General features: G+C 31.6%; 5 protein-coding genes and 1 long non-coding RNA gene across 12 annotated transcripts in view; 2 read left to right on the forward strand and 4 right to left on the reverse strand.

The window, feature by feature from the left end:
• Positions 1 to 932, reverse strand: part of LOC105830987 (tyramine receptor 1) — a 44,989-nt gene extending 44,057 nt beyond the window's left edge. For 2 of the 5 annotated variants that reach the window (XM_028189383.2, XM_028189382.2), the window contains exon 1: positions 100 to 932. The gene's annotated coding sequence lies outside the window, so the exon portion shown is untranslated. The remainder of the gene's footprint in view (positions 1 to 99) is intronic. The other 3 variants (XM_036285564.1, XM_036285563.1, XM_036285558.1) reach the window with 2 other exon arrangements.
• A 2,662-nt stretch (positions 933 to 3,594) lies between these two features.
• LOC105830986 (flap endonuclease GEN) lies at positions 3,595 to 7,113 on the reverse strand. Its single transcript, XM_012670771.3, has 6 exons — positions 6,299 to 7,113; positions 5,820 to 6,096; positions 5,463 to 5,740; positions 5,223 to 5,384; positions 4,982 to 5,147; positions 3,595 to 4,894 (listed from the first exon to the last, which is right to left on the reverse strand). Exons 1-6 carry the CDS (start codon positions 6,454 to 6,456, stop codon positions 3,797 to 3,799), a joined length of 2,139 nt encoding a protein of 712 aa, XP_012526225.1. The 5' UTR covers positions 6,457 to 7,113; the 3' UTR covers positions 3,595 to 3,796.
• Positions 7,114 to 8,108: 995 nt separating this feature from the next.
• On the forward strand, positions 8,109 to 10,519 carry LOC105830983 (charged multivesicular body protein 7). 2 transcript variants are annotated; one of them, XM_012670765.3, is made up of 6 exons: positions 8,109 to 8,127; positions 8,206 to 8,340; positions 8,428 to 8,907; positions 9,074 to 9,851; positions 9,936 to 10,131; positions 10,193 to 10,519. In XM_012670765.3, exons 3-6 carry the CDS (start codon positions 8,591 to 8,593, stop codon positions 10,276 to 10,278), a joined length of 1,377 nt encoding a protein of 458 aa, XP_012526219.1. In that variant the 5' UTR covers positions 8,109 to 8,127; positions 8,206 to 8,340; positions 8,428 to 8,590; the 3' UTR covers positions 10,279 to 10,519. The 2 variants fall into 2 exon arrangements, with proteins under 2 accessions (XP_012526219.1, XP_012526218.1); XM_012670764.3 differs by lacking the exon at positions 8,109 to 8,127 and having other exon boundaries at positions 8,136 to 8,340.
• On the reverse strand, positions 10,119 to 15,578 carry LOC105830982 (modular serine protease). Its single transcript, XM_012670763.3, has 9 exons — positions 15,431 to 15,578; positions 14,053 to 14,095; positions 13,574 to 13,978; positions 13,062 to 13,477; positions 12,718 to 12,939; positions 11,737 to 12,032; positions 11,323 to 11,653; positions 10,782 to 11,096; positions 10,119 to 10,237 (listed from the first exon to the last, which is right to left on the reverse strand). The coding sequence occupies exons 1-8, from the start codon at positions 15,474 to 15,476 to the stop codon at positions 10,840 to 10,842; spliced, it is 2,016 nt and encodes a 671-aa protein (XP_012526217.1). The 5' UTR covers positions 15,477 to 15,578; the 3' UTR covers positions 10,119 to 10,237; positions 10,782 to 10,839.
• Positions 10,979 to 12,641, forward strand: LOC118647873. Its single transcript, XR_004965017.1, has 4 exons — positions 10,979 to 11,111; positions 11,356 to 11,525; positions 11,841 to 12,017; positions 12,507 to 12,641. It is a non-coding gene; the product is annotated as an uncharacterized LOC118647873 (long non-coding RNA).
• Positions 15,579 to 15,885: 307 nt separating the features above from the next.
• On the reverse strand, positions 15,886 to 18,297 carry LOC105830984 (tRNA pseudouridine synthase A). Of its 2 annotated transcripts, none has more exons than XM_028189065.2 (6): positions 18,043 to 18,297; positions 17,297 to 17,716; positions 16,719 to 17,052; positions 16,383 to 16,641; positions 16,148 to 16,293; positions 15,886 to 16,055 (listed from the first exon to the last, which is right to left on the reverse strand). In XM_028189065.2, the coding sequence occupies exons 1-6, from the start codon at positions 18,107 to 18,109 to the stop codon at positions 15,950 to 15,952; spliced, it is 1,332 nt and encodes a 443-aa protein (XP_028044866.1). In that variant the 5' UTR covers positions 18,110 to 18,297; the 3' UTR covers positions 15,886 to 15,949. The 2 variants fall into 2 exon arrangements, with proteins under 2 accessions (XP_028044866.1, XP_012526221.1); XM_012670767.3 differs by having other exon boundaries at positions 16,719 to 17,055; positions 18,043 to 18,294.
• Between the last annotated feature and the right edge of the window lie 217 nt (positions 18,298 to 18,514).

Consider the following 18,514-nt stretch of genomic DNA (forward strand, 5'->3'; position numbering starts at 1 on the left):
TTCTGTATTCACTCAATGTTTCAACTATAAAATATTATTATTTATAACGCATATACCATTTTTAATATAAAATATTATATCTAATAATTTTTGTTTTACCTTAATTTATCAGGCCTTTATCTTTAATTATCTATGATAAATTTGCTTATTTATTCGTTTGCATTACACCATGTCGTATCATCTACTTGCAAATAACTAAATTAATAACGGCGTTTAAACGGAAACTGTCAGCATGATTAATACACTAGTATGTAGATATGCGGCTAATTGTCTTCTGATGAGCATTCGAAATCTGACATTTGCATTACATCCCGGTTGAGCATTACATTTGTCGCTATACAAGTGAAAATCAGTATATTTATTTGAGAACTATTACTTTAATTCTTTTTATGTTGCGTTTAAAAAAACATAATTATTATAATTATTATAATTATATTTGTTTTAATTTAGATTTTTTTCACTTTTATAACAATGTACAATGTTGAATACAGTTATTGATAGTCATTTTTTATACAATTTATTAGTGATTTTATTTGCGAGTAGTTCTCGCCGTAGATCACACGAACTTAAAGATTGTACAAACATTCGGGAGAAACGTGTTTTCGGCACGGAGATCGCGCTCATACTGAAAATCCCAGCAACCACCCCCATCGACCTTCTCTATCTGCCCTCGTTCCAATACAGACAACGGTGTATATGTAACGCGCGTATATGTAAAATGCATAGATTGTGCATTTGGAGTTGATAAAAATAAGAATGCATTTGCAAAATCGAGTGCCTCTTTTAAAATTTTTACTTATCATCATCCCCTCGTTTATATCGATTTTCTCGATATAAATGATATGTTTCTTGTAAGCTGGTATCATCTTTATAACATATAAAGGTATTAATGTTTTACACTTTACAAAACAACAAAAATAAATATATAACTACAATAACTACATATAAAATATCGTTTTATCGATTATAATTGTTAGAATCATTTATATAATATATATGTAATTAACCGATGCAGTCCTATAATTCAATTTAATTAAACTTTGCGTAATTCGTATTTGCGTAATTAAATAATTTGTTTATATTATATGCAAAGAGTCAAAGTAATAAAATAATTTTTGTTATATATAATTCTTTATCCTCTATTTATTATTGCAGCAGTAAAATTAGTCATACATTATATATTTTTATTTTTAACACAAAAGTATAATATATAATGCAATCATTTTCTTAAAATTTTTATTATTTTTTAATACTAGATTATTCAATTAAAGACGAGACACTTCAGAAACTTACATTCGTGCTACACATTTAATCGTTCATTACAACAATTTTGTATTTCCTTTATAACAATTACGTTATCCTTTGTTTTCTCTTCCAAAGCCTTTATCGCCTTACCTATGCTAATTTAACGTTAATTGAATTGAAACAATGATTCAAATATCAATGCATCGAACACTGAACAGATTCCTCACGTTACTGAAATTAACATCAAATGTGCAAGTGATTTTGTATGATTTTGTATGATTTATACAAATACAGGAAAAAATAACATATGCTAAATTTAACATAACTTTTTTTCTGCAAAACATTACCATATTGTTGTAAAAAACAAAAGCTCTTTTTATTTTTAACTTACGAGAACCTCTATCAGCTATTTTATTTTCTAAACTAAATTCTACAGTTGTGCAATCGTATTATTATTAGTATAAAATTATAAAAACTGTATAATAAAAGATAAAATATTATCTTAGTCTCAATGAAACGGTAAATATATTTTAAACGATGATCGGAGCCAGTTATAGCACAGGTAGCCGGATAGTCGGAAATCAATACCAGTCTACTTAAGGACTTCGTAAAATCCGATTACCACATTGGATGTTCCATACTTTCTTATAAATGATCAATTGTATCGAAGTCCATTTCTCAGTGATCTTATAAACGATTTGAAATCGTATTTCAGGCTCACTTGAATCGTGCAGTCCGCTTTAGTGTGATCTTTCTTCATTATTTCGTTACTTTTAAATGATCGTTGTCATTTCCGCGTTTTAAAACGATTTTCGCGTTGAAAATAAAAAGAATTTGGTATCAAAAAAGTATTATGTTAACGCTGATAATTCATCAGATCAGACTGTCATTTAACACTATGTACCACTGTACTACCAACAAGTACTGATCAAAGCTTAATTTCACCGTCTTCTTCAGTTTATGCAAATGTAGACGTTTTGTCGGAATCCTAAATCCATTTGCTTGACCCTTTCAGTGCTAAATTAAGATGCGGCCATCGCACCGCCATGTGATTTAGGAAAGGCAATTTCAAGCACTTCAGAGTTATTGGTCCACAAATAGACATAGACATGAATTGAAAGAATATTAAAAGTTTAATAATATCTTTCAGATATTATCGTACATAATCTATTTTTCAATCAAATCAATATTCTTTTATATATTAAAATTCAGGAAAGATAATTTTTTATACGTACTTATAATAACGTGTCACTATTTGTAAACGAAGTAAATAAAAAAAATTTATAATCACTGTCACATGCAAAAATTTCAAATCACAACAAAAATTTTATCAAAATTATTAAAACTGTAAATCATAAATAATCCAATGGGTTATACTTCATATCACAAAGCACGTTATTAAGTAGTAAGTACCAAAATAAAATTTGTCTGTAACACTGCAATCGATAAAATTCTTAATAGTAATAGTCTGACGTCAATTGATATTATGTATTAACAATCTTATATTTCCTTCCTTATTACGCGAAACTTGAAATTGGTACAGGAATGTAAATGGCAGGACATTCGTAACTGACTATAAAACTGTCCTAAAGAATTGATAAATTGATAAAAATTCCATTATAGTCTCCATTTAAGAACAGTCTCATATATCTAATATATTATAAAAACTAACAAACTATTTTTAATAAAAATCAATGTAATTTTTAAAGATCACTATTCACAGCAAACATTGCATAACAAAAAATTATTCTACTATTTGTGGTGCATATAAACAGTATGCACGTTTTTTACTCAATGTGCATAAAAACATAATTATCAAGATCTTTTAGCTATGAATACAATTAAAGTAAGATATAAAAATGGACTAGATCCTTATTTGTAGAACATTTATGTCTATTTATATTTTTAAATAAAACTTTTAATAAAATCTTTACATGTATAATTATTCATTAATAGCGTCTAACGTATAATAACATGTAAAAAAAAGTAAAGTAACGTGTAATCTTGTATTCAACACTTTTCACTGCGATAACATTAATTTAGAATATGTATTAATGAGAAACATGTAAATGTATATACAACGTACTAGTTAGGAAATCTGAGATAGTTTTGAACTCCATGGAAATCACGTTCATAATGAAAATTTCGTATATCATCTAATGAAGAAACATAAGCACATTATAATTGCTACAATAGATTTAAAAATATGCAAATCAAATTGTGTGTGTGTGTGTTAAATTATAAAAATAATTTTTTCAATATAAATAAGCAATTGTTATTTAAAGTTAATTTTATATTTCTTGTATTTCTCTCTATACATCATAAAAGAAACATTTCAGAGTAATTAGAAATTCTTGAAAAAAATTAAAAATCTAAATTAATCCACATATTCACATATGTTATATATGCATATTCAATATACATAGATAAGTATATTCATGTATAGTGAAAGATATTGATTAAAGTACATATTGTATTCTAAGAATGTTATATATTCAAAAATTTTTTATTACATCTTAATTAAAAATTAGTGCTTTATGATATTATATATCTAAATGCTTTCATCAGTTTGGTCCATAATATTTTCAAAATCAAAACTAAATTTCTTTCTTAACTGATTGCACATTGATACAGATTTTCGGTTTTCTCCTATTTGTATTCTTTGATTAATAGGAATATATGATTCATTAATATCAAATTCATCATCAGAGTTATCTGATTTTTCTTTTTTATCCTCTGCATGAATATTTTTGCTAGTGTATATCACGGGTGTAAATTCATCAATTATTATACATTCTTCTACATTTGTTACAGACTGGTTAATAGCTTCTGTAGGTTGACACATATTTGTACTAAACTGAAATGTCTGTTTACTACATATATTCTCAATTACATTTGTTACATTTAAATCATCTTCATTTTCGCTCATAAAATCATCAGGCGAAAGTTCATTGAACATTCTACCAATCGTATTATTCAATTTTGAATTTTCTTTTTCTACTTCTAAAACTTTTTTAAATTGTGGATCACGTTTTATTTGTTCTACATTCACAATCGCAATATCTTCAGATACGTTTCTCGTTTTTAATTCATTACCTAATTTACTCAAAATATTTCTTTGCTTTGATCTTTTTGGTGTAATTGCCATTTTCTCGAAGGAATCTTCTAAAGATATTGGATCATTTCTAGATATAAATTCATCAATCTTCTTATTATTTTTTTTTAATATTGTAGTTTTTTTTCTCTGAGAATTTGCATTTCTTTTTTTCGTTTTTCTTTTTTCGTTCCTAGCATATTCATATTTTTCAACTAATACTGGATAACATTTTAAAACCAAATCTTGCGGTTCAATACTTGTTAACAAATTGTTAACATCACCATCATCATCATCATTCTCATTTGTTTGCTCTTTATATTCTTTTAGCATTTTTATTACAGAATGCTCCTTTTTCCATATAATTTCATAACTGGCTATAGATCTAACATTTCGTATCTTTGTTATGCTATCAGGAATAAATAGATCTAACATGCATAATCGTTCATCAAGTGTAAAATATGGTAGATGTAACAATTGCCATCTAGTAGTAAAAGGAAATATTTTTTCAAACGCATATTGTGGTTCCCAACATACATGTTTATACATAAAATCCTAATAAAAGATAGTTAATTTGAAATTTTTCAAAAAATTATTATAAATTTAACATATTATAAAATATATATGTAATAATAAACTTACAATAAGTTGATCAAATTGAGGTTGCTTCCATTTTATATCTAATTCAGTTGGAACTGACCCTTTTCTGATAAGAAATTCATCTATCAATTCCTGATTTGGAAATTTTTCATCGCAGAGTGCCTTCTTTCTTAATGATATTTCGTTTAATATCAACGTCCTTTTTTCTCTAAACAAGAAATTATATTATTTATCTAGAGAAAGCATTATTTCAAAAGAATATATGTAATGCTATAATTTTTACTTAAAATCATCACTACACTTTGTAACGGTTCCACAATCAACGCAACCTGATTTTGTATGTTTTTGTAATTTTCCTGAATGACCACATGTTGTGCACAAATTAGGATTTAATAAATTTGACTCAGCTTTATCTAAACTTGTATCAGTTCTCCAATCTTGAATCCTATAAAAAGGAAAAGAGAAAAATAGTTTATTCATAAAATTTAGCAAATTTGATAAAACTATATAATAAATATCAAACCTTTGTAAGACATCTTCTTCTTTTACAATCTTAAAAAATTTTAAAGCAGCCTCCTTACCAACACCACTCACTCCCTCATCATAGTCACAACCACACAACAAAGCTAATGCTATCATTTTATTTCTTCCTATATTCAATGTTCTCTCTATTTTTTCTGTACTATACACATCCATAGAACCACCTGTAGCGCCATAATTTCCCATAGAAAAGTTTCTGTACACTATTTTGGCACCATATAAGAAACAGTCGCTGTCTTGACTTATACATCCATCTACAAGCTAAAAATACATTTTTTCTTTATCCAAGACAATTGATACATTGTCAAAAATTATAAAGAAATGAGATATATAGACATACTCCATCTTCATTTAAGTAAGCACACATAGCTTCTGCTTCGCCATAGCTCTGTATACAAGCAACTCCCATATATCTTAATAATTCTTTACACTCGTTTAAAACTCGATTAAACTGTGTTCTCCCTGCTTTCTTAGAGGTCTTTCTCTCCTGTAATCCACTACGAACGTTGTTCCTTCGTGTAATAGTTTTATGTTTCAGGGTGGGTGCTTTTCCCTCCAATACAAATACAGGAGATATCCCGTGCATGAGAAGGTATGCCGTACGAAAGTACAAGTTTCTGTAATAAGCAATTTGAATTGCAAAAGTAACAGCTTATCAACAATAACATACAATGTATTTAAAAATATATATATTATATATAGACTGTTAATATATGCAATGTCTGTTACTACTGGCAACCCACAGATAAAAATTTCTTAGTTCAACTTAATTTCAAGCAAATAAATCTACAAAATAAATTCACATAAGGGCAGGTTTACCTAAGATACATCTTCGGTTGCACCGCATTGTCGACAATCGTTTGGCTGTCCACGATCCACCCGCTTAAATCGATCGCGATGGTCTTTCCCTGCAGCTCGTACAGCGGCTTCTTCTCACACAAAGGCGTCAAAATGTTCCACAGATCTTTGACACCCATCTCGCACCAAACAATTTCAAATTGAATCTAACCGACACGCTTTTGCAACGTAAAGCCTCCTAAAGTCTCCACTGCCGCCATCTTACTGTGCAGTAAACACAGTAGTAAAGCGAAAGTCGCGTTTTTACTCGCAATCGATAGTAAAGATGGCTTGTATACATTTTCTCTATAAACTCATAGTAATTCATCATCAAAACCTCTGCAATATTTCCATTTCGAAATTTCGAATTACGCTATTTATGTCGTTATCAGAGAGGTTAACCCGAGAACGGCCACCGCACCTTTTTCGTGCGATTGATATTTGACTAGCATCAACACCAAAGGTGATGGACGTAAAATTACGTGACCTCACCCACTTATCGACATTGTTAATAATTTTTTTGGTCCATGCTACATAGAAGCAAACGAGCGATGATATATTTACCTTCTCTATAGCATATACATATAATAAAAAATAAATAATTCTGTTACTAACATTTCATGTGCATAGCACAGAACGTATACTTTTCTTTCTGTGTATAAATTAGATTTATCAAACTTCTACAAGTTTTACAATATGCAAGCTGTATATAAACAGAGAGGAACCTCCTGGAGGAACCTGAGAGCGGTCATCGCGTCGTTTTAGATGTTTTTATTTATTAGCGTCTCTATGTGCACAAAATGTGCATGAACTACGTAGTCAAATATCTATGAATCCCGTAGGTAATGTGCATGACTTTTTGGGTCTCTTCTATGCTACGTCTACGTTTATTTGGTTCTGTTTCATGCTATACCCGTAAATTTTACAATTATATGCACTCATATTTTAAACCTGTTTTATGCAAATGTGCATAATCGTGTTGTATAAATGTGCAATACCACATATACATGATATAAATTCAATTAATTAATTTGATAAAAATTCACTCACCGATTGCTGTCGCTGCTCCTGCTGCTGATGCTGCTACTGCTGCTACATTCCTTTTCCGAAATACCGAGTCGCTCCATGGATGCCGCTTTCTGTTACATCCTGTTATTCTCGAACCGCACATTAATAACGATCGCCCGATACTTTATTCGACACTCCCGATATTACGGATAATATATATCACACACGAGTAAAACATAAACCGCGCGCGAGAATTTCACTTGGCGCGACCATATTTCGTATGCTCGCACGACGACTAGTAGCACTTCACTTAATTGGCACTCGCGATATTCTACCAAACGAGCAAACATCACTTTGCTCGAACGCGCACGCGAACACTTCACTCGAAACCGAAGGCAAATGCACGATGCCGCGTTTTACACATGAATACGACCGATCTCACATGACTCGCGTATCGTTTGCTAGCACGACGGCACTCTCAACACAACACCGTACCTGCCCAACACCGGACAATTCAATTCTGAACACACGAGGCACGCAGAAACACGCACGGAGTCGACAGAGCGTCCGACCGGCGCTGAAATGGCGTACGTGACTGGAGCGCGGAGCAACGGAGCAACATGGCGGCAGCGGCGCAGGCGCGGCGAGTCAACAAGTCGGTCGCCTAGCAACGCCGAGTGGCGCCGACTAGCGCCGGGTACCGCCGAGTCTGCCTGCCAGCAGTCACGTACGCCACTACAGCACTGGTCGGACGTTCTGTTGACTCCGTGTGTGTCTCGAGTCTCAGGTCACAGCCGTCACAGGTCAGGCTTCTCTCTGATCGTTATTATACATCACGCAGGTTCATGACGCATGTAAACATATCTTGCACTTTAAAGCAGCTGACGACGCAACAGCTTGAGATAAGTGAACCCTCCTGAAGAGTCTGAATACAAAATTAAGAGTTTTCATCCACGAAGCAGTCCTTGGATTAGCGGATCGGGGGATCTGTCAAATGTTTAATCGAAGTCTTTGAGGTCGTAGGACGATACCACTCGTTTATAATTACGCGTCGTTGCATTTATTTAATCATAATCATACAAATAATACTTTTCTATTTATAGCACTCGTCTCACAGTCAGTTGGAACGAAGATGAGAGACAGATCGACGAGGGATACGTGTGCTCGAGAATAATACAACAAGCTTGCCTCGATTACACGATATTTATAACCTATATTTATAAATAATTTGCATGCTTGGAGTGATTTGCAAGATCCTATTCGATCATGAATGATAGTAAGAACATTGACAGTAGGATGATCAATGGAAATGTCAGTGGTAATCTGTCACCGCTACCAGCGGAAAAGTTGCCAGAATGTTGGAACCAGGAGGAAAGGATGAGCGCGTTGTTTTCTCCATTTCGCAGCAAGTCCGCAAACCCGCAGGATTGGGTCTCCAAGTACAAGTTCTGGAATGATCTAATATACGAGTGGCTGAAACATACCATGCAGTGCAGCTTTTCATTGGTTGATTTAAACGAAGCCTTCAAAAGAAAGGGCTGTGCACCGCTCTGTCTGGTTACTGTAATGGAGGAGCTTTTGAGGTATTATTGCAACTTAAATGTATATTAAATTTTTCCAATACTTTTATCAAATATAGAGAATCAGTTGTTACAATTAAGATAATTATTTGCGACAGTACGTAGTTAAAAATGTAATGGTACATACATGCATTGCTTATTAATATACATTTTTTGTGATTTTTTTTAGAAATAACGAGATAATTCAAGAGACTGACTTTTTTAAAGAGCCCTGTGAAACATGGACAGCATGGTCAATCGACATATTTGTAAAAAGACCAATTACCTGGTCGTTTACCAAGGTAAAAAATTATGTTGTGGGCCAGAACATTAATGACATAGAAATAAGATATGTACATCTACGGATTGTGCGAGAATTAGGTGACATTATCCTTTCTATCACTGAAGTTAAAAAAACCAATGTTTTGTTTTCGATATCGGAGATAATAGAATATTGCAAAAGCAAAACAGAAAAGCAGATTTCAGAGACAGCAGTGAGATTAACATTGGAGTGGTTAAAACAAAAAAGAAAGGTGGTTTTTAAGAAGAACTCAAATCCAAATAGTGAATTATTAGTTAAGATCTCTGTGCAAACAGTGAACAAAATTACAGAGATAGAAGAAGGCATGTATAAATTGATAAAACAGGAAAACGAACTGATCAAGGAAATAGAGCTCATGGAGCAAGAGAAGCTTAACATTATTAATGAAGCAAAGTCATACTTAGGGAAAGAGTTGCGTCAGATGGCGAAGACGCAATTGAAGAGAAAAATGGAATTGGAAAAAACCATAGAGAAGCGTGCACACGCTCTTGCAAATTTACGCGTTCTCATCACTAATATTCAAGACGCGCATTCTAACTCCGCTGTGTTATCTGCTTATAAAACTGGATCTGATGTATTGAAAAAAATAGGACAAAATAATTTAACAGAATATGATGTTAGAGATGTTATGGATGACATTAATGAGGTAAGTATCACATATTATATATATTACATATATTACTCGTGATTATAACACAAGATACACTAATATATATTATTTGATAATCAGATTTTAGAGGAAAAAAAAGACATAGATACAGTTTTATCTGAAACATTAAACAACACAGACTCTGATGCTGAATTGGAAAAAGAATTAGCAGAATTGTTAGCTGAAGATGATGAGGAAGTTTCTACTGAGGAAGTTCCCGATTCAAATCCAGAGATTGAAAAATTGAAGCAACGTTTGCAGGACTTACATATGGAAGGTAAATATTACAAAATTTATTATTATATTTTACATAAAATAATAAAATATATAATACACAGGTTTAGTTTCACCCAGCAAAGATGTAACTGCACTACCGCGTGTACCTAACAAAGAAAAAATGTTGAAAAAACTCGAATGCTTGTAAGTTGCAATAGTTAAATATCATGCAATAACTTTATAGAATTATTCGTCACATTAAAAAAAAAAGTTTTACTGTAGATATTATGCTATATAATGGAAAAATATATTTTTGAATGTACATTATGTATAAAAATATGTAAAATTTTTTTTATTAAAACAATAATTAAATTAATTTTTTATTAAATCTGTTTTGTGCATAACTTGACATTCATAAAGTTAAAATAGAAAATATATATAGTAATTAACATTCTGTCTATATTTATTTTTTATATATTTATATTGTAATATAGTAAGAATTTTTTTTAATCCATAAAATGATAAATGCAGCTAAATAATAATAGAATTATAAAATTAATCTCATTTACATCACACATTGTATGTACATATGTACTTGTATGTACAAGAAAATATTTCTTGAAGTCTTCAATTGTTCCATTCAACAAAGTTACAACTTTAATAAAGTTAATAATGAATAGACAAATACAGATAATTTATCAGTAGGCTTACATGGCACAAAGTAAATGCTTTTCTTTTCTTCGATAATTGCGCATAACTATCACTAAATTTAAGAACATCTCGTTGGAGATTCATCTGAGCATAATGTATGGACTTGATTTTGCTCTATTTTTGTAATGACATCTTGTATCCATAAAATATGTCTGGATATATCTGTATATAAGGAATACAAATTGTTGTCGCAATAGACAGTTCCACCCTCTTGTTTCGTACCGAGGGAAACGCTAACAATACCTCGGAGATACCACAAATTATTAGTTTTAAAGACTAATCCACCGCCACTGTCACCATCACAAACAGAAGAACCTGAAACATGCTTAAGTAAGTTATCTTTCTACTTTTCACATCTTTGCACACAACAATCATCTTTAAATTTAAAAACAATTACCCTTAAATTTGTTTTTATATAGCTTCCATGTAATTTAAAAATCATTTTACATTATTCGTATTATATTTTCGATGTAATTTAGCAGAATTTAGAAGAATGCAGTATTGTGTAATTAATGTCATATATAATTATTATTTTACTAACCATTTGTGTAACCTGCGCAAAACTTGTCAACAGTGATAAATTGTTCTGTATTGGCATGTTGGCTCGCGGACCTACATTGGCCGAATGGAATCACGGGCACTGTCAGAGCTTGTAGGACTGCGCTAGATTCACCTTGTGCAGTTCTACCAAATCCCGCTACTTTTCCAAAAGAGCCTGGTTCCAATATACTCCTATCGCTTAAGGTATCTATGCATACAGGAACCAACCAAGTTGACAATACAAACGGACTGACAAGTTCTAATATCGCAATGTCTGAGACATAATTTCCTATAAGTCCTAGATAATTGCGCACAATGTAAATACGTTTTACCTGTAAGAAAGTATGCATGAATATTTATGATCGACAATATTCCATACAGATTAGTTTACGTTGTATTGTATACACTTGCAAACCTGATTTCTTTTAACAAGATTTTGATTATGAAAAGGATAATCATAATTGCGAAAGATGTTTCCTGTTAATATATAAATTGAACTGGCTCGTATTGGTTGCTTAGTGATCTCATCATATACACAATGAGCCGCCGTTATCAAGAGATTCTCCTGAATAATAGAAGCTCCACAGAAAAATTTCTTTGCCTCGTCTGGTGCATCACGATACATAGTGGCATGCCACGGAAATTCCGTGATGTTTGGTCGGATACCGCCCACAACGGTCGGTTTAATATCGGGAGGTAAAGTGCCGCATACTACAACAAATATTTCGATAGGAGTAATTATCTTGCCGTAATAGAGAGAATATAATGGATTATTGCAAAAGAAAGAGATAATTCACAATTACCGTAATTTTATTTAGCGTCATTGTAATAATTTTGTGAATAATGGGATAGGAAAGAGATTAAGGTGTATCAAAGTCACGTAAAAATTTATTAAATATATTCGGTATGTATGTGTATGTGTGTGCACTGAACAATATATGAATTTGTACACAACATTTGTACAGTAATTAAAAATTATGTTTGTATAATATCACCATGTGATTTTAATACTTTTATTAAAGCTTTAGTTCGTTAGAAAGCAATTTCAAATCGTAACTTAAATAGAAACTAATATACAGGTATGTGAATTATCTCGATGGAATTAATGACACATGTGATTGCCAACTGTAAAAGTATTATTCGGAAAATTGTACTATTTATGATTATACTATCATTCTTTTGTAGTTCTAAGACCACGTCCAAGGCTCCTCTGCAGCATTATTATTATTTGGCTTTGGTACTCTAACATCTACGTTTGGATAATTTGGATTGTTAGCATTCGTGTGTATAATGACTCTATCATCCAAAACTTCAATAAACGTAGCGTTGTTTCTGTCCAAAGTGGTGTGAAGCGTAAGTTTAGTGTCATTAACGTAAATGTTTATTGTGAGCGGACCTGGAACACATCGCATAGGTTCTGGTTCCCATTGACCGTTTGTATTACATCTCACATTCCTTCTTTGTCCGGAAAGTAGATTAGTTTCAGGTCGATAACTATTTTGACATTGTAATACAGCTTTTGTTCTCGGTCGTACTGGAGATTCACACGACACCCAGTCATCGTCGTATGTACATCTAGCTTCGACAGATGCTGTGGTTAAAGGTTTGCAGCGTATTTCTATTAAACAAACATTTTGAATATAATTAATACACGATCTTAATCATTTTAAAGACGATGATTATTCCAATAAAATATTCGATATTTTTAAATAGTCAAATATATAATTATTATTTTAATACCTATGCAAACTGGTGTATTAAGCCATTTTCCTCCAATGCTACAGCTCACATCGGTCGGGCCTCTTATTTTATATCCCGAATTACAAGAGTAGACAAGATGAGACCCTAATCCCAATTCTGTTCCTTCTGCAATGTCACATTCCTGTTCACCTGAACATTGCGACCGATGTAACTGCCAACGGCCGTTATGTGGTTGCGGAGGTGCTCTACAAGTATTCGTGCTAGGACGTGTTGGTACTGGTGGAGATCGCGTTGTTCCCGTTGTTGGTCGTACCGTTGGCAAAGGTGATGGCCATCCAGTTGCACATAATCTCGGATCTTCGTCCGAATTATCGGCGCAATTGGAAACATCGTTACATCGTAAATCACCATCGATACAAGCTCCATAAGAACAACGGAAAGCTGTTGGGGGACAACTGCAAACAAGTTGGTTATTGTAGGACATTTGCTTTTTAAACTGATCGTTTAATCAATATACAATTATCAATCGTAAGGTAATAAAAGAGTCTCACGGTAATGATCTGCATAATGTAGAGTTTTCATCAGAGCCATCCGCACAATTTCGTTTTCCATCACATACGTCGATGCTGTAGATACACTGGCCGTTGTCGCATGTAAATTGATCCGCTTTACATCTGCGTGTAGTAGGTCTTTCCGTTTGATTATTTGTTAGGTTCCTTTTACATTGGGGCTGCGTTTCGTCGCTGTTATCGGCGCAGTCCTGAACACCATTACACACAAGATCTCCGTTTATACAAGCACCGTAATTACAGCGAAAAGCATAAGCAGGACATAGAATCTCCGGTTTTTTACACTCGGTTTCCGTCTCGTCGGACGAATCTCTACAATCTGTTCTGCCGTCACATAATAATTCACCCGCTATACACTCTCCATTATTACATTGAAATCTCTCCAGCCTGTTCAAACAATTGAATTAGTTGATACTTATTTACTTGAGTTATTATGTACATTACTTCGATGTTTTACTTACCCGCAATTATTATTATTTTGTGCATATCCAGAACTAATACACACTGTAAAATCCAAAAAATAGTTTCGCTAGATTATCAAGATCTATTTCCTGTTATTTTATGTGTTGCATGTATAAGCTGAAATTATTTATTAAATTATTTTAATTATAATTAGGATTTATATACATAGAACAATTTTGTTGATACTGATCATATTCTACACAAAATAATTGTACACAATCAGAATATTCTACACAAATATATTGTACACAAAAAAATTGTACGTGGAAAAACTGTGCACAGAAATTACCTTTGAATTAAAAATTGCACACGGATATATTGTGCGTAAAAAACTGTCTACTATACAGTTTTTTTACGCACAATATATTCGTATGTAATTTTTAATTCAGTGACAATTCTTGTGCAGTTTTTCCACGTACAATTTTTTTGTGTAGAATATTCTGATCGTGTACAATTATTTTGTGTAGAATATGATCAGTGCCATTTTGTTTAATGTTCTTTTTTTTTTTATTAGAAATAATCAACTCTAAAGTGATTGATTATATTTGCTAGCAATATAAGAACAACTTTAATAAACTTTAATAAATGTAATGGATATATGTGTATTCGTGTTTCATCTTCATTTATTATCTGCCGATATATGTAAACATGTAAGCAGATAGATTCTTCTTCACTAAGGTTCAAGGTCACTAAACTGGTTTCTGGAACTGGTTGTGATTACTTCAGAAATTTCTTGGAATATGCGAATATACAAATTGTCACAAAATATCATACATAATATAAAATTTCTTCTATAATGCCTAATAAAAATAAGTTTTATTTGAAAAAATAAATTTTACTATTTATCTTATTTAAAAATTATTAGCCAGTTGATCATTTAATCAAAATTTAAATATGTATAAACTGAGTAAAAATATTGTTAGATAAATTAAAACGTCACAAAATATATTTCTTGATTAAATATTGCTTGACATTTTTCTAAAATGCAAGTTATATATTATGTTATTGACGTGATTACTGATGTAGTTTTGTTATGAAATTATTAATTTGGAATAAAGAGTATAAAAATTAAAATTTACAATGAACATGAGATAATGTTAGTAATACCAATAAATAATTGCATTTTTTAATATTTTTATGAACATTTACTTATCTCTATTTTATCAATAATATATCTTAAAGTATTAACTTATTTTTATTGTATCTATTTCACATTCTGCTGCATTATATCTAATTGATAAAAAAGGAGTTTAACAAAAAAAAATTATAAAATTTCTCTACAAAGTTTTGCAATTACAACACTTTTTCTCAATACCGTGATATATTTTTTTATTCATAACAAAAAGGAGTTAGTGTTACAATATGTTGTCTGCTTACCGTAAACAACTATTAGTAGTATGGAAATTTGTCGAGCTATCCACATGATAAGATACACCGTACGCGAAATGTTGATAATTGCAGTTCGCGCCTCCTTATATCTTGGCGCTCAAGCATTCACTGAACATACTGGCTGCCACGAGATTGGAATTACCCAACGCGAGCAAAGCATGCGCGTCATTCCGATATACGCGTGTGGTGGGAAGAACATATACAGGGAAAGTACAAGTTTGATTGCAGTGGACGCTGCAAATTTATCTAAATCACCAATGAATCAAGAGGGAGCAAGAGGATCATGTATATACACACATATATTTTCAATTCAAAGAATTTTGCAAGATAGAGATAGTAAATATTTTACACCAGGATGTTTGGTTGAAGGTCTCTGACATCATCTGTTTTCAATTAACAGAATACTTTGTAACTCTAGGAAATTTATAATTAATTTTACATACTTTCATAATAACTTTAAAACTTTCTTTAATGTATATATTTGGTATACAACTAAAGCTATGTGTTTTACACTTGAACATGCACGGCTTCTTGTTTCTCATCATCCTCCAACGGTAGTACATCTCTGTTACTAAACGTATAAAAAGGAAGACCTGCCAGCCATTTCAAGGTTCTATATGTTAATCATTGGTTAAGAATTATAAGGATTTAAGTATTACATGAAGAAAAACTTATTATAGAAAGCACTATATTTACAAAGGATACGTTTGTTCTGAAATCTCAGTGTCCACCATATGTTGCAAAATATAAGTCTTCTGAAACTTTTCTACTTCTTCTTCACATTCTTTCCAATCTAATGTTTCATGGAGACCATCCGTGCCATACCTTTTACTATACTGATCATAATGCACCTGTTGATACATTGATTTCTTGAAATTAGCGTCTTTAAAAAATTCAATATTAATCTTGTAAAAATTTAGAACTAGACCAAGTTTCTTACATGACACAGACACAATCCTAAACTGGGTGCAAGTGGTATATCCATTTTGTCCATTGTATTAAATGCTTCCTTGATTGTCTGTTCAGATACCATGTTTCTTGCAATTGCAACTACAATCGCCACCATTTTTCGAATTTGATGCAACATGAAGCTTTGTCCTTTAACTTCCAAGATTGCGAATTCCATACCGTTCGAAATAAACGTCTCCGCGCAACAGAATTTCATTATGTAACGTTGCGCGCGTGGATCTAATGGCTTTCTGTAATTAAGTGCTTCCGTTTTGAATACCCAAATAAATACACAAGTACATTCTTTTAAATTTTGATATTAACTTACACTTTTGATGTAAAGACGTGAAAATTGTGAGAACCTTCCAAAAGTTTCGAAATGGAATTTAATCTGTCCAAAGATTCTGGAGATAATCTGTAGTCAGTATATGGGTTTCCATCAATGATCGATAATTGTTTGATTCTTTCGTCTTCGTTAACTTCCGCTCCGAGTTTTAACAAACTCTGATCTTCTGGTGCAAAGGCGAAAGAAGGAATGATGTATCTATAGGTACGTGCATCACACTGATTTTTGCTATTGAAACCCTTTGTCACTCGTTTAATTCCAAATACTCTGATGGCATCAGGTAAGAACTGATTTATTATTGTCCTGTCAATATTCTCTGCTGTAAAAACATTAAAAATTTTTAATGTAATAATATAAATATTCATATAATAATTAAAAGAAAAGTTTTCTTGTTTATTTTAAACTTTCACTCTTATTAACAATAATAAACTTAAATAGAAACGATTGTAAATATAAACATATAAATATTTATTATAATCAACATAAATTAAAATTGCTTTGAAACAAAAATTTTCAAAAGAGATACATATTGGATTATTATTTAAAAATATTTGTCTTACGTAGCTTCAGCGAAACAACCTGCCTAATTGCTGATACTCCTTTGTCCGTACGTGCCGCCCTTTGAAAATTGATTGCACGTATATTCTCAAAATGTTCTGAATTTATCAACTCTGCCTTCAATAAAGCAGTAATCAAATCTTCCTCTATAGTTTTCATACCAGGATTTCTTTGCATGCCATAATAGTCTTTGCCAATGTAGCCCAGTAACATGGCGTGATTTTTTCTCTTAATTCTTTGTACCACCTCCGCTTCTGTCGTTTGTACTGACTCTGCTTCTACTTTCGGCATCTTGGCTTCATTCTTGCTACTATCATCCATAGATCTTTTAGTGCCATGCACAGTAGTATTTACATTGGTATTTACTTCAGCGTCAGCTGTAGGATGCATTTTGACTGATGAGATTCCACGACAAATGTTTTCTGAGAAAAATAATTTACATAAACATTATTAATATTAACATTTAAACAAAAGATTTAAACAAAAATATTACATGAACGATAAATAACACCACTAACGTTTATTTCTACTGTAGATAAACTTTTAACCTCAATTCAATATTATTTTTTAGTTTCTTTTAAATCTTAATTAAATTAGGCTTAAAAAGAATGCAATTTAAACTCAACAAAAGAAATAAATTATAACGCAGATAGTTTATCATATTTTTAATAAGCTTTTAAAAATGTACTTTATGTTTTATATTTTAAAATTAATCTCTATTCCTATATATAATATATACTTTGTATACCTAATTGAATCTTTACCCAACGAATTGCGAATTTATTGGAGAGACAATATCCTGTTCTACTGTACATTGGCGACACCTTAATTTCTGTTATAAATAATTCCTATGTTAAAACAATTCGAATTTTTCTTTCTCGTTCGATTGAAAATCACGTCATTTATTAGGTATAATGTTGTAATAAAAACCACATGGGTATATTTCTAATTCGGAAATCACATATGCATAAGTCAATTCACAAAACAACGTTACTTCACAGTATACGCCGCTGATCATAAATCAGTTAAACTCTAGAAGATGCACACCACTTGAAATTCATATCGTGGTCTATCAAAAATTTGAGATAATCGTCACAAGGAACAAACATCTGTTCTCTGTTATTCATTGTTATGGATAAAATATGAGTAGCAATATAACATTTTCGTAAATCTGTCAGAAAATTGTAATGTTTAATTGATATCGATTAATAATAATAAAA

Source organism: Monomorium pharaonis, chromosome 1 (assembly GCF_013373865.1).
Source record: "Monomorium pharaonis isolate MP-MQ-018 chromosome 1, ASM1337386v2, whole genome shotgun sequence".
In the NCBI taxonomy this organism is placed as follows: Eukaryota; Metazoa; Arthropoda; class Insecta; order Hymenoptera; family Formicidae; genus Monomorium; species Monomorium pharaonis.